Genomic DNA, 13,514 nt, shown 5'->3' with positions numbered 1-13,514 from the left:
TAGTGAACCAAACAACCCTACATTTTGCTCATTAGTCTCTCCCCAGGATGAACTTACCTATGTTTCTGAGCTCTGCACCTCTAGGGGACCCAGGGTAGGAAGTGTCATCTGTGCAGAGGAATAAATCCCTCTACTCTGCACGGGTGACTGCAAGTTTCAAAGGCATTCAAGGTTATTGCTTTCTGAGAGTTGGCAGACAAGTGTGTTTGTTCACTGTACTTAACGCCTTTCATATTTGACAGACAGTTCTTTGTGCCTCTGCTTAGCATGGGTCTTTCTGGGGAAGAAATCTTATCCTTTAAATCCCTGGTGTTCAGTTATGGTGGGCGTCCTTCTGCTCTTCTTGGGACCTTTTGTAGCTGGGATTCGACTGTCTGGAGCCACAGCAACCAGAACCAAGATTACACTCACACAGAGTAGACAACCAAAACCAGACCTTCAGGAAAGGGACTACCAGAAGTAAAGAAAAGTCCAAGCTAATATTAAGAGAAACCCTGGAGAGATTAGTACTGTGTTAAAAATAAAATTATGTTAGTGAGCTTTATCAAAATGGTTGACAAAGTAGGGTTAGGAGAAATGGAAAACTTCTAAGCTTGAGAAACTATTGAGTGTGTCCGTCACATGCAGCGTGAGAGCGAACTCGCCATCACAGCTCAGTGACTGGCCCTGTTTATCACTCCTACCTCGTCTCATCTACTTCTGCCTTGTTCACTCACTCCCAGCCCCATTGGCTCGCACACTGTTCTGCCTGGGCTCACACCAGCCCACTGACTCAGAGTCTGCATCCTTGCTGTGCCTTCTAACTGGACCACTGCCTCCATTTCCACTTGTTTTACTTCGGCTTTCTATCAAATGGTACTTCTGTAGGCCTGTCTTATATAGCCCGTGGCCTCTCCTCCCTTTTCTACTTCCACACTCGCTTAATTATCTTTCCCTGAACTTACATGACAACCTTTACTTACTGTCTTTTTTGGATAGGTGTCCCTCCTTGGAGCATAAGTTCTGTGTGGGAAAAGACTTCAAAATAGTAACAGTTGAACTCTCCTCACAGCAGCTTAGTATAGGACAGGCATAGGGTCAATGATGACTTGCATGCATGCATGCGTATCTGGTAAAATGAGATGTTCTGGAACCAAATTGCCTTCTCTGTGCCTTTGGTCATGTGATCCAACTTCCGTGTGTACAGTTCCTTTGTTTGTAGATGGGATGATATAGTACCTGTTCAGAGTTATCTTTGAAACTGGGGTAATACATATAATATACTTAAAACAGTATTAAAAACCATGCCCAAGCTGGGCAGTGGTGGCGCACATCTTTAAGAGGCAGGCAGATCTTTCTGAGTTCGAGGCCAGCCTGGTCTACAGAGTGAGATCCAGGAAAGGCACAAAGCTACACAGAGAAACCCTGTCTCAAAAAAACCAAAACAACAATAACAACAACAAACCATGCCCAGCATTTAATAGGAATATTATGACAGGATAATGAAAGGGGAAAAAGAAGACATACCACCGAGGCCTCTCAAGTCCTGGAAATTTCCATCAAAGGCAGGAGTGGTACTCCAGAGATTTTTCCTATGTCAAAAGGGCATGCTTCCAAGAACAGGGACACAATTACAAGGAAAACTTCCCAGGGGTTGGGGGAGGGAAGCACTATTTGTTTTTCAAGCTTCTGAAGCATACACAGTATCTTCCATTTCCCACAGCAGCACAATTGCAAACAGTGTGCCTGTAAAGCTTAATGGCTGCATTTGGAGCACGCTTTCCAAAGCTTCCCAGCCTGGTATAATAAGAACGCACCATTATGCACTGCAAAGAAGGGAACTGGGCTTCGAGTTCACATCCCAAAGGAATTCCCTACAAGCTCAGAGGTGAAAATTCTTTTATAAGCAGCCACATTTAATTATACATGCTTAGTATTGATTTTGAGGCTGTACAGTCGGTAATGGCTGTAAGTACTTAAAACAGTTTTAGCTTTTGGTTAGGAACTGCTGTTATGATTGGCCAGTGCAGAAATTATCCTACTTCTTAATCTTGTTAATATAAACATAGTTTAATAAATGCAAAGCAAGTAGAAGCAGTTTTGCTAAGAATCAGACTTGGGCTTGCGATCAATAGATACTGATGAAAGGTAAGGCACTGCCAGGCAAAAGGGGAGCAGAGAGCATCTTGACAGAAGGTTTGGAAAGTAGCAAACATGCTTTGCCCAGGTTCAGTGGCAGCTGCGTGGATCCTGTGGCCAATTACTTCTGGTTGGAGTCCACTGCCTTTGACACGAAGAGACAATGGCCCTAAACTCTTTCTGAAACAGGTTTTGCTATTTGCTAGCCAAAGAATATGGTGAGAGCTGGGTGGTGGAGGCACAAGCCTTTAATCCCAGCACTCAGGGAGCAAGGGCAGGTGCATCTTTGTGAGTTCAAGGCCAGCTTGGTCTACACATCGAGTTCCAGACAGCCAGGGCTGTACAACACAGTGAAACCCTGTCTCCAAAACAAAAAACAAACAACAAACAGAGCACGGTGAGAAAGCATGCCCACAAGGAGCTCCTATAAGCTCCCCAGGAAGCACAACATTTAAAGTGGGAGGGGCTTCAGATGGAGAGAGTCCCTTCTTGCCCTCTGCAGGAAGCTCTGGGGAGATAGGTTGGTGAACAACAGTGAACGCCACTGTTTTGGCCACTGGACAATGCTTTTTGTCCCCTAAAGAGAAGGATTTAGTATGTGACTGATTATTTCCTTTTTCTGCCCTCTGGGGGACAGAAAATTCATTTGTAGATGGAGCACAGCAAGGACGCAGGCCCTGCAACCTGCTTATTCGACTCCTCTTTACCTCTCTGTTTACTTTCTGTCCTGATTACTCCTATTCTACTTTAATTTAAAACACGTAATTATTTAATTATATGCAGTAGTCTTAACTGTCTAAAATCTTTTACAAGATGAGATTGGTTTATTTTGATAACGTCTGTGCATGTCAAGCGTGTGTGCGTGCGTGCGTGCATGCATGTGTGTGTGTGTGTGTGTGTATGGGCATGCTTGTTTGTACTATGTACATGTGGAGGCCAGAGGTTGGTTTTGGGCACCTTCCTCTGTGGTTTTTTTGGTCTTATTTGTTTTGAGCCAGCAGCTCTCACTGAACCTAGAGCTCACTGTTGGAGCTAGGCTGGCCAGTCAATGAACGCCAGAACCAGGCTGTTCCCATTCCTACCCAGCCCTGTGATTACAGCTGTGCACCCCTGTGTCGACCTTTTATGTGGGTGCTGGAGATCTGAACTCTAGAGCCTCACGCTCCCACAGCGAGCACTCTACCCACTGAACCATCTCCCCGGCCTTCAGTCTGTGACTTTCACGACAGCTTGCTGAGGTAAACATCATTATCATTCACTCTGTACAGACCGGGAAGCTGAAACTCCAAGATGTGAAAGCTTTTCCAAGACCCAAATGTCACCTAATGTTCACTTTCTATGTAGCACAATCCTATTTCTGAAACAACTAAAAAACACCTTTCATTATGGTAATATCTCCAGGTAAGAGTCATTGCTGAATTAACAATGTTGAACTTTACTTTAAAGTGTTGTATGAATAAGCTAAAATATGTAGAAACTTTAAAAAGGAGTTAGGCTAGTAGGGAATTTTTACTAATAATTATATGTGATTATAAAATTTTAGGCCATTAGAGGAAGACAAAGGATTTTCTTTGATGAATTTTCTTATTCTGTCTTCTAAAGAAAAAAGTACATGAAAAGGGTAGGATTTAGATAAAGGTTTGGCTTGAAGGTCGGAGAATAGATTATTTGACCTATGGTAGATGAAAATGCTTTTGAAAACGCAGCCACAGCCAGACCTTCCTCACTACCCATTACAGCCCAGGCGACAGCTTTGATTCTGTCTCTAAGGTCATCAAGCTGGCCCGAATCCCAATAGTCCAGGCGACCATGCTGTGCTCTATCCCACACTGAGGTTGTTTCCGGGGCAATCGTCTGTGAAAAGAGCACCATATGGCCCTGGGCCACACAGGACAACTAAGTTCAGAGTACACAGAGTCATGTTCATCACGAACTTCATTCTTCGGCCTTCTCTGCAGAATAGGGGCTCTTCTTTTTTTCGATGTCTGATGCAGGGAAGTGGCCTTCTGTCCAGGGATGGCAGCCAGGTGTGTCACATTGATGACAAGAGAGGTGACCCAAGAAATCAAAGCAGGGATTGTCTTCAAGTCCAAGCACGATCTAAGCACAGTTTATCGGCGAAGCCATATATTTACCGCATTCTCCTGATGATGTCTTCAGACTTCTAATTGCAGTAAACGTGAAAAATTCCCACACATTTGTTCTTTTGCTCTAAGGTGAGTGATCAAGTTAGGAATGACTAAGGCAATATCACCAATGAGAGAGCCTACCTCGACGGCAGATTCCGGGGTTTGGAGAATAATTTTCTTCTACTCGGGATTAGCACATTGTACTGAGTAATTTTCTCAAAGGCTTTCTGGGTCTTTGTAGAGAATGGTCGTTCAGTTAAGTCAGGAATGGATCACCTAAATTGTTTCTCTGCCCCTTGCCTGTTTCACTATTTCTGAACACCCAGGTCTGATGAATGAGAAGCCATTCAGGAGAAACAGGTTCATCTGTTGTGTGCTGAATAAGCTTTGAGTGAGTACCCTGAGATCTGAGGAGCTAGCTGCTGGGCAGGATGTGAACCACGGGGTGCCTCATTCTTAGAGCCATGGTCTGAATCTCAGGCTGTGTTTTCAGGATTCCCGACATCACAAGAGGCTATGGTGAGTTGGTTCTGAGCATTCATATGTTAAACATTCATAGACCAACACCCTGAAGTCCTATGTGCTATTAGCAGAGGCAGTTCATTTTAAAAATAGCCACCCTGGCTATGTGCTCTATAAGCATGGACCAGACAAGTACACTGACTTATCCAACTTGCCTGCTGTGAGGAGGGCTCTTCCTTCAGACTTTCATCCAGGTCCACACCAACTCTGTTAAAAAACAAAAACAAAAAGAACAGATAACCATAAGTGTCCTGGTGCTGAGGAGATGAGATCTGGAGCATCGAATCATCAGCTGACCTAAACACGATGTAAATGTGAGCAAAGGTTTGTCGGTAAACTGTCTGGTCTCCTCAGAAACAAAATCCACCATATCCACCATCGACTGACTGATCCTGGTGAGACCCTGCACAGCTGTGCTCGGCACAGCAGGAGGAAGTGAGCGTCAACAATGACTTTCAGTCAGGAGTAAGGCCCTGAGAACTTGGGATAGGAGAGGGCACCACAAGAAAGACCTTTGTGGCTTAAAAACCAGGGTTACCCCACAGGATTTGCTGAGTAAACTTCCCAAATCCTGGGTCCCTAGCCAGGGGCAGGAATCTCTAATGCAGAGAAAAATCAAGCCTTGTCTAGATTCATGTGGGCTGTCCACAGGGAAGGTTTATATTGTGGGGCCTGAAACTTAGATAATTTGGGGGTAGGGAGGGAGTGTTCTTTAAGGAAATAATATAAAACACAACTATAGAACATTCTAAAGAGACTCTTTAGAAAAGAAGAAATCACAAAAATTTTGTAGAGCTAGTAAATGAGGCCAATATCACATCATCATCATCATCATCATCATCATCATCATCATAATGATAATAACAACAACAATAAAACCCCGCAGTTGTAATTAACTGTGCATCTCTAAAATCACCTTTTCCTCTGTAAAATTTGCTTGCATAATTTGATGTTTCCTTTATCTGATAATGACCTTATATTAGGGAGGATGGAAAGAAAAGGGAATCTTCCCCAACTATCCTGAAATTCTTGCTAGCCAAGAGGAACTAAGGCGTGCTTCCTTTTCCAGACTGGCTTGCTCCATTCAGCACTGTTATGCTAATCCGCCAAATGCAAGATTCCTGATAAATTTCACTTCACGCAATTTCCATAAACAATGTGCTGTGTACTGATCTCTACGCATGCCTCCTGACTGAATACATTTCGCATCTCCATTTTGACAGGCATCAACGACAACTGAGTTTTCATTTTCCAGAATTGCTTCTGGCTTTGTGTATCTCATACCGTGTATCCTGGTCCTGTCTGTACCCCCCCTCCCACCACCTCTCCCACCCCATACCCACAGGCCTTGGCTGCCAGGTGCTGAAGGCTATGTCCGCATTTAATGCAGCCTTTATGCTCAGTTTCTATACGCTTTTCCTACCCCAGGACGACCAGCAGTGACTCATACACACAGAAGTCACTGTGGCTAGTATAAATGTATCCCACTCACTGCAAATGAAATACATGCCACCTCAGGAGCTCCTGGGTTGGATCCTCCAAAGGCCCACAGAGAAGAATATGAGCAAGTGAGGAGCTGTAGTAGACCGAACCAGGCGTTCAGTCAGTCTGTGTTTCAAACATTCTCCTCTCCGACATCTTACAGAAACACAGACCCTGGGAACACAGTGCTGAGGTTCTTCCCAGGGTCCTGGAAGAGCCAGAGCAACTGAGGGGCTCTGATGATTACATTTCCTCTTCCATAGAGTGGGCCCCTGGGGTGGGGGGTGGGATGGGAGTGTGGGAGGAAGTGCTTAGGTCAGGCTCCAGCAGAGCCCCTGTGAAGGCTGCCTTTAGCAGATTTTCAGTCTTTGCTTCAGCCTCTAACGCTCTCAAATAGCCCTTGAGTCATCCTCCAGGTATCTGGCCAGGAGCGAAGGCAGAGGTAGAAGTCCTCCTCAGAGCCGTGAGCTGGTAGGACGAGAGAGACCTGGAGACCTGCTTAAGATACCTAATTTTTGCAAATCAGAACCCCTCTGCTTGAGCAGCCAATAGGAACAGCTTTTTACTGTCTCAACCTATGGCATTCAGGCTGGTGGATAGGGCTCCGAGTGGACTAACATGTGATTCTCCACGGTAGAGTAGGAAAAAGCATTTTAACGATTTCATTTAAGAATGAGATGCGGGCACGCAGGGGTGGAGACAAGAGGTGGAAAAGGTAAGAGGGAGAAAGAGAAGACAGAAAGAAGGAAGGGAATGGGGGAAGGGTGAGAGAGTAGAAGGTAATTAGGGTGAGACTCCCTCCCCCCAAGTCCAGGGCAGCCAGTGACCACGGGTCGTGACCACAGGAGTTTCATACATGGAGGTCCTGGCTGCCCATTTCCCTGGGACTAGGATGCCCTCACGCTGGGTTGGTGGAGCTGAGCCTTCCTACTCATGCCCGGAGTTCCTTTGACGCTCCATTTCAACAGCATCGGCCCCACCTGTTCCAGGGCTGCTGGGCACCCGGGTGGGCTGCGAATTGGACTGAGATCCCCAAGCTTCGATGGGACCTTTTTTCTAGTGCTTTGCATGAAACACTGGAGAGAACAGAAATGGAATTTCCCAAGAAACCCAGCTACTAAAGAGGAAGTGCTGAGGTTTCTCACCCAAACTCAAGCATTTCCCCCAGCAGCAATCAAAGCAGACACTTCTAATCCCAATTATTCAGGCAGCCAGATGGATCTGAGGAAGGATGGCAGGCGATTAAGGGCTCTGGCTTCCTGTGTGCAAAGTGCCTCAGAGGCTTGGCTGGGAACAAAACACCGCCCCCCCCCCCCCCCCACCTCAGCCCATTTCCGGCAGGAGGAGATCTGTTTCCGGACAGGCTGCGGCTGGTCTTGGCCTAAAGCACAGTGGGTATCTGAAGTGACTTGAAGAAAGACAGAAGGCCGCTCTTCAAAGTCGTTTTCCGGGGGCAGCCTGGGTGAGCAAACAGAAATGGCCCCACATATATTTAGTTTGGAAGGTTTAATGAAAATAAAATTTAGAAAAAAAAAATGAGGTAGTTAAGTGCTGCGAAGGGACAGAGTAAGAAACACCGTTCACTTGTTCACTTGAGACTTTGGCAATTCCTGGTTTAAAAAAAAAATCTTGCTAAAATATATCGCTTGGCTTCCTGCCTCCTTAAACACAGGGTGCTAGGCTGTTCTCATTGTAACTAGGGGGCTCAGCATCACCTTTGGTCCCATAAAACCTAATGCTTGCCACTTTATAATGATTTCTGAGAGGTGTGTGAACCTCTTTATGGCCACATTAAATGTTCCTTGAATACTATTATTATTATTTTTTTTAAGTCTGCCAATTAGACTCCCTTGATTTCCTGGCTCCAACAGTATGTTCGCATATTTTCTCTCTGTCATGTCCCCCACCACGGCACGACTTTTTATTTAGTGGGACTAATAGCCTGATAATGAAATTGGACACATTTTTATTTTTAGGTTTATTATATAGTAACAAATTTCAAACATTGTACAAAGGTGTACAGAAACACTCAGTTGTTCGTTCTTACCTCACCCCATAGACCCTCAGCTTAACCCCCATATTGCCTCTCGGGGTGGTTTTCTGTGTTTCTCTTGGTGGTTGTATGTAATAGTGGGTATTGATGTGCATGGCAAGCTCTCACAGCATCCCTGGGGCTATGCAAATGGTCTGGCGATGTCTGTATCACTCACTCTTCTATTCAAGGAAGCAAACCAGAATGTGAAAGAGATGTATTTCCAGGCTAACCTTGCATCCACTCACTTTTATGCATTAAAAGATCACTTATACCCTGTGGGTTTGGGAGAGATTGTAGAAACAAGACATGATGTCACCCTGGCTTGTGATGCCACACGTGTGCAGAGCAGCTCCCCAAGTGAAACCAAGGGTTTGTGGGATGAAGTCCGCCCTGCTCAAGTGATACTAAAGACACCTTGACACCTCTCCTGCAGTCAGGTTTCCCTTCTGCCAGTCTGACCTAGTGCCTCGTGCCTGTTTGTTAACTGGACTTCATTCCCGAGCCAGGACCTAATACTGCCTCTGAGCTCTAACTGTGTCCTGTTGCACCCATGTCTTTCTCATGGCCTGGCTTCTTTCCTCCAGTCTCCAGGGTCGTTGTTTGGGCCACACTCCCTGCCACTGGGCACCTGTGATGTCCTGCCTTCTTTCTTGAGCTTTCAAATACGACTCTTCTTTCCCTGCCGTCTCCATGGCTCCCCCGCCATGAGGCCTTTATGGGTCTCAGATTCCCTCTCCTAGAAGTTTCACCCTCTTTGGGTAAACTCCCCTCTAGTTGTAGTTCCTGTGCACCCCGAGATCACCTTCCTTTGTGTATGGTGACCCTGGCTTATCCTCTGTTCACCTGTGTGGCTCCACTGAGGTAGCGCTGCAGGACAACCTAGTGTTCTGTGTGGTGATATTTTATTTGTGCTGAAATGTGATATTTTATTTGTCTGTTAATAAATAAAGTTTGCCTGGAGATCAGAGGTCATAGCCAGCCATAAAACAGAAGTCAGGTGGTGGTGGCACATGCCCTTAAATCTGATCACATGGCAGGCAGAGTCCCAGTGTGTTCAAGGACACAGCCAAGTGTGGTGACACATGCCTTTAATCCCAGTACCAACCATAGAGACCTAGAGGTCTGTACAGACAGGCAGTGACAAGGAAGTGAGGTGGCTGGGTTAAGAGCCAATGAGAAGGCAGAACAGCAAGGCAAAAGGCAGAACAGCAAGGCAATAAAGGAGGAGACTCTCTTGGGAAGCGACGGGCAGTGTGGTGAGCTAAAGTTAGCTGGTGGCTATCACTATTGCTCTGATCTCTATGGCTTGCACCCCTGTATATGGCTCTGTGTTTCTTATTTAATAAGACTGTTTAGAAATTCGTCTACGGTTCTGTATTGTTTGCCAGCTCTCATTGGAGCCCATGACTCCTGGGCCACTCTTCAGCTGTGGAAGTATCAGTGCCACTCAGCTGTTAAGAGGGGTGGTCTGAAGCCAGACTGCCTGGGCTGGGACGCATGGATCTATCTCTCAACTCATATGGCCTGGACCACGCATAGTGTCTTTGTTCAGTTTCCTTACTAGTACAAAGGGAGAATACTGCAGTACAACTTCACTGAGTGATTATAGGGAGTGTTTCCTCAGAACTCAGCGCATAGAAAGCTCTTAAACGTTATCAGCTACTGTTGATATTAGTTTTTGTTATTATCAGTATCTTCTGTCAGTAGCACCAGAGTTCAGACTTGCCATGCCTGTTCTTACCAGTGTCTCTAGACAAAACCTTAGGTTCTGCATTGAGGCATCCTAGAATTTATATAGCAACAACCACATGACAGTGCATAGCAGGACTCCAGGCTATCAATTCTATCCACATTTCTCAGTTGGAGATACATATAAATGTGTGTGTGTGTGTGTGTGATACATATCTATATAATACATTATACATAATACATAAAATTATATATATATATAATACATATATGTATGTATAATTTATTGATAGAGTGGGAGAAAAGGAGGATAGCTAAAGAGCAAAGAGAAGGACGAGGGAAGAGCTAATTGGGAAGAAGACGAAGGAGAAATAGAAACATTACAAAGGAAAAGAAAAGATGACATTATAAAGAAAAGGTGCAGGAAGCAGGTAAAGAGCCGGGGCCAGGTAGCCTTAGAAAAAGGAGGCCAAGAGTAGATGTATGCACATCACAGAAGGCCAAAACTTTCTCTAAAAATAGAGAGACGAAGAGCCCGTAAAGGATTAAAAAGTATGGTTAAAATTTTATATGACATTTTGCATTCTTGATGTACCTTTTAATTTTAAGCGAGTGGAGTGCTGCCTCTATGGTATTCAAATGGAAATGAAAGTGAGCTTTGCACATATTCCCAGCTGTGCCCTCGAACATCTCACTCTGGGTTCCTCATTTACAGTGAGCATCCAGCTCCATTTTCAGAGCAAAATGCATCTCTTGTGGACCATAATGCAGCCTCCTTTCTTTGGTGGATTTTATTAGGCATAATAAAATCTCTGGATGCTCCCATACCCAACCATAGCCAAATGAATGCTTCAAAGTTGAGTTTTTTCTTAGCAGGAAAGCAATGGATACAACTAACAAAAGGTTCACTTTTCCCATTAAAGCCGACAGATTCCTTTCTGATTCTTATCACTTAGCACTGGAAAGGCAGTGAAATATTACTAGGCCTTAGTTTTCATTATGTGATTTCCAATGGTCCTAGGAACCCTTTTGATTCTTTTGAGCCTCCTGCTGATGGGCTGCATAGTGAAGGAGGAGAAACCATTTCCTCTAAGACCGGCATTTGATGGCACAGTGTAAAAAAGGACATTTTCAGTAAGAGAAGAGTGACTGAATCTTGAGCACATAAATACAGCTCAACAGTGGAGCAGGGTGAGACACACTGGCTAAGGCGTGGGGACTCTTGTATGGGCATGAGGACACTACATGGGGACTATAGTCTGGCAGTGTGCCTCACTGCTCCCCACATCCTTTCATTAACTATTATTGTAGTATGTACCATCAAAATTAATCCAATTTAATAACTAAAATATTTTACCTTTATTTTTGGAAACAAGAAAGTAAACGGAAGTTAAGTGGAAGAAGCCACCATAATCCTTTTCCCTTTTCAATTTCAGTATGACACTATAGTAAAGAGTTTGGGCCATGGGTTTCAAATCTGACCTCTGTCATATTTTGCATTTGCAATGTTGAAAGTTTTAATGTTTTGTTTATCAGTATGGTGTGTATATGTGTGTGTGGGTAAGTGTGCCACAGCATGCATGTAGAGGTCAGAGGACAACTTTGTGGAGCTATTCTCTCTTTTCAACTTAACATGGGTTTTCAGAATCAAACTCAGGCTAACAGGCTTGTGTGGCAAGTACCTTCACCCATAAAGCCACCTCCCTGGTCCCTCAAACGTTCGTGTAACTTCTTTAAACTTTAATTTTTCTCAATAAGCATGGGTCCATTTTACAGGTCATTACAAGTTTTCTAGATTACTTTCTGCTGCTGTGATAAACACCATGGCCAATAGCAACTTGGGGAGGAAAGGGTTTATTTGGCTTACACTTCCAGTTTATAATCTGTCACTGGGGAGAACCAAAGCAGGAACTCAAAGCAGGAACCTGGAGCAGAAACCAGGGAAGAAGCCTGCTTACCGGCTTGTTCTCTTCAGTTCGTGCTCAGTCTGCTTCCTTATACAACCCAGGATCACCTGCCTAGGGTTGGCACTGCCCATAGTGGGCCCACCCTTCCCACATAATCAAGACAATTCCCAAAACACATGGTGATACATAGGCCAGTTTGATCTGGGCATTGCTTCAATTGGGGCTCCCTCTTTCCTCTTGGTTGTGTCAAGTTTACAATAAAAACTAAGTAGTTCAACAAGGAAGAAAAAAGATACATACATATATATATATAATATAAAACACTGGCTTCCACTCAAGAAATCGTCACAGAATATTAGCTATGCCATTCTTACTAAGGAATAATTGATGTACTTTAAATCAAGCGATAAATACATCTTGGGTTAAAACCAAGGGTGGCGTTTCTATAAATGATAGATGCTAAGATACAAAGGACAATAATAGGACTTTTGCCATCCATGGCCCAAGATTTACTGGAGGAGAGATGCTGCCCAGACAAAGTACAGTGTGGAGTGAGGATTGTCACACAGGGGCAATTTGAACATACCAGTAAAGATTCTGATGGGGTGGGGGTCAGGGAGAACTAAGTATGGTTCTTAAAAGACTGCGTCCTGAAAAGTGAGAATGAGGTTTGTGACAGAAGAGGTTAAGGGAGGGGACTTGAGGCACAGGGGGAGCAAAGCACAGCAGTATAGAGAAGGCTGGAATGGTGAACAGCTAGACTTCAGGCAGGGCTGCTTTTATGACATTGCCAAGTGTCTGGAGGCAATTCTAAAGACTCTGGAGTGCCATGCTTAGGAAGGCATATTAGAAAGATCACTGGAGGTATGTGTTGTGTTAGCAAGACTCCTGGAAATGCAGGCCATTTCCTGAACGGCGTCTGTGGTTTGTATTAGGACACAGGTGTAGAGGAGATACATTTCAGAGGTGTGGCCATGCATGGTGGGATGCTGAAGGGGCACATGACAGACATCTCTGAGTTTCTTCTACCTAGGACCCCTGAAAGAGTTGCTTCCCTTCTATGTTAAAGAGGAGGAACCATAGGTGAGAGTCTCCTCAAAGTGACATCAATTGAAAAGGTGAAACCGAAGCTCAGGGTCATAAGGTCAGAGCATTTCTGCTGCAGTAGAACATGCCACATCTCCAGGTTATCAACTCAGGAGAAATGAACTCTCCACCTTCAGGTTTCTGCTCTTTGCTTGTCTGAAATAGAGGTTCAGACCAACAAGTAAAGCTCAAGGAATAAGGATAGCTCATGGCTTCTTCAAACACAAGGCTGTGGACTGGAAATTTTCATTGTCTGGCAAGTTCAGTATTTGGAGACAATTTGGACATCTAACTTAAGGACTGTGGAGAGTGTCATGCCTCTTGATTATTTTGGCATTCCTGCCTTGCTGTCCTGAACTGCCCACATGAATCTGTTTTTTTCCAGAGATTATGGAGCTGGGATGGACTCCATAAAAGACTGTCAAGCTGAGCAGACTAAGGGGGTCTGGTCTGTTAAACTCTGCTGGTAGAGTTTACTGGACAACCTCCATGACCGTTATCAAGAGGCATGCATCATTTTCACCATAATCCTTAAGACTGCCTTGT

General features: G+C 44.6%; 1 protein-coding gene across 1 annotated transcript in view; it reads right to left on the bottom strand.

Moving 5' to 3' along the window:
* Positions 1–13,514, bottom strand: part of Slc9a9 (solute carrier family 9 member A9) — a 549,322-nt gene that overhangs the window by 112,073 nt on the left and 423,735 nt on the right. Inside the window, exon 13 of the mRNA XM_059268372.1 lies at positions 4,921–4,976. Within this exon, the coding sequence (XP_059124355.1) occupies positions 4,921–4,976 (56 nt within the window). The remainder of the gene's footprint in view (positions 1–4,920; positions 4,977–13,514) is intronic.

Source organism: Peromyscus eremicus, chromosome 7, assembly GCF_949786415.1.
Source record: "Peromyscus eremicus chromosome 7, PerEre_H2_v1, whole genome shotgun sequence".
Classification (NCBI taxonomy): Eukaryota; Metazoa; Chordata; class Mammalia; order Rodentia; family Cricetidae; genus Peromyscus; species Peromyscus eremicus.
Note: the sequence above shows the minus strand (reverse complement) of the source record. Positions and strands in the feature narration are given on the sequence as shown.